This window comes from Rhipicephalus sanguineus, chromosome 2, assembly GCF_013339695.2.
Source record: "Rhipicephalus sanguineus isolate Rsan-2018 chromosome 2, BIME_Rsan_1.4, whole genome shotgun sequence".
Taxonomy (NCBI): domain Eukaryota; kingdom Metazoa; phylum Arthropoda; class Arachnida; order Ixodida; family Ixodidae; genus Rhipicephalus; species Rhipicephalus sanguineus.
This window is the reverse complement of record NC_051177.1, coordinates 10635814-10637181: the sequence shown is the minus strand read 5'-3', so window position 1 is coordinate 10637181 and position 1368 is coordinate 10635814. Positions and strand designations below refer to the sequence as shown.

General features: G+C 51.2%; 1 protein-coding gene across 1 annotated transcript; it reads right to left on the bottom strand.

The window, feature by feature from the left end:
* Positions 1 to 249: 249 nt before the first annotated feature.
* On the bottom strand, positions 250 to 795 carry LOC119381043 (uncharacterized protein K02A2.6-like). The gene has a single exon (XM_037649034.1). It carries the CDS (start codon positions 793 to 795, stop codon positions 250 to 252), a length of 546 nt encoding a protein of 181 aa, XP_037504962.1.
* Between the last annotated feature and the right edge of the window lie 573 nt (positions 796 to 1368).

Sequence of the window (1368 nt, the reverse complement as noted above, 5' to 3'; positions counted from 1 at the left end):
CGTTTCCGTCCAGCTGCGCAAGTACTGCTCCTAAACCATAAGGCGAAGCATCGCAGCTCAGCATTAGCGGAGGAGAATCGTCGTAATGCGCAAGAACCGTACATTCACGCAGCGCGTCCTTAAGTCTGTTGAAAGCAGCCTTGTGCGGAGCTTCCCATCTCCACTTGGCTTCTTTGTCCAATAAACGATGTAGAGGTTCGGCAATGGATGCCTTGTCACGGAGGAACCGGCTGTAAAAACTTATCATTCCTAAAAAAGACTGTAGTTCCGACTTGTTTGCTGGTTCTGGTGACTCGTTATTTCTTCGACCTTTTCAGACGTTGGCTCAACTCCCTTAGAGCTCACTCCGTATCCCAGGAACTGCACTTCACGTACACCAAATATGCACTTTTCTTTGTTGGCTTTAAGGCCTGCTTGTTGCAAACGCTGCAGAACTGCTTCCAGACGATCTAAATGCTCTTCATTCGACGCTCCCATGATGAGGATGTCGTCCAAATAGGCGCAAAGCCCGGGCAATCCAGCGAGCAGAGTATCCATGAAGCGTTGGAATATAGATGGTGATGCTGAAACGCCGAATGGTAGCCGTTTCACTGCGTACAAGCCTTTAATTGTATTGATGGTCAGCATTTCTGAAGTGGCCTTGTCGAAGTGCAGTTGTTGATAAGCCTGTGTTAAATCAATCTTGGAGAATATCTGTCCACCCCGAAGAATTGCCAGCAACTCAGCTACCGTTGGCAGGGGATACGCTGTGGGCTTGATGCTCGCATTCACTGTGCTTCTATAGTCCCCGCACATCGCAAAGATCCACTCTTCTTCCTCACCACTACCACGGGCGTAGCCCAATCCGAAGCGGCGATGGATTCGATTATGCCTTGGGCCTGGAGCTTGTCGAGTTCGCGACAGACGACATCGCGTAAAGCAAATGGCACTTGCCGGCATTTCAGAAACTTGGGTGTCGCGTCTTCAGCCAGGTCGATGCGTACAGGTGGGCCTGAATGTCCAGTGAGATCGCCGTCGAACACCGCAGAGAACTTGGCTAAGATGTCTTCCATGGTTGTTCCCGTGAGATGTTGACCCCGTGCATCGTAATTCCCAGTTTTTCGAACCAATTTCTTCCTAACAAACTGGCTCCAATTCCTTCAGCCACGAGCAAAGGTAGCTGGCCATGTCCCGACCATGTCCGTAGAGCAAGCTTGCGTTCTCTTAACGCCGGGGCATCCTGAGGCCAGAGGCGAGCAAAAGTCGCTCCACTTATTATCGAGAACGCCGCTCCCGAGTCGACTTCCATCTCGAGTGGCCGACCAGAAAGTCGGACTGTCACGACGAACCGTGGTGTGGTTGTCATCTGCGGTTTCGTGTGAAAAACGG

Coding starts and splice junctions, on each gene's coding strand:
- LOC119381043 (XM_037649034.1), bottom strand. CDS start 795: ATGTGCGGGGACTATAGAAGCACAGTGAATGCGAGCATCAAGCCCACA.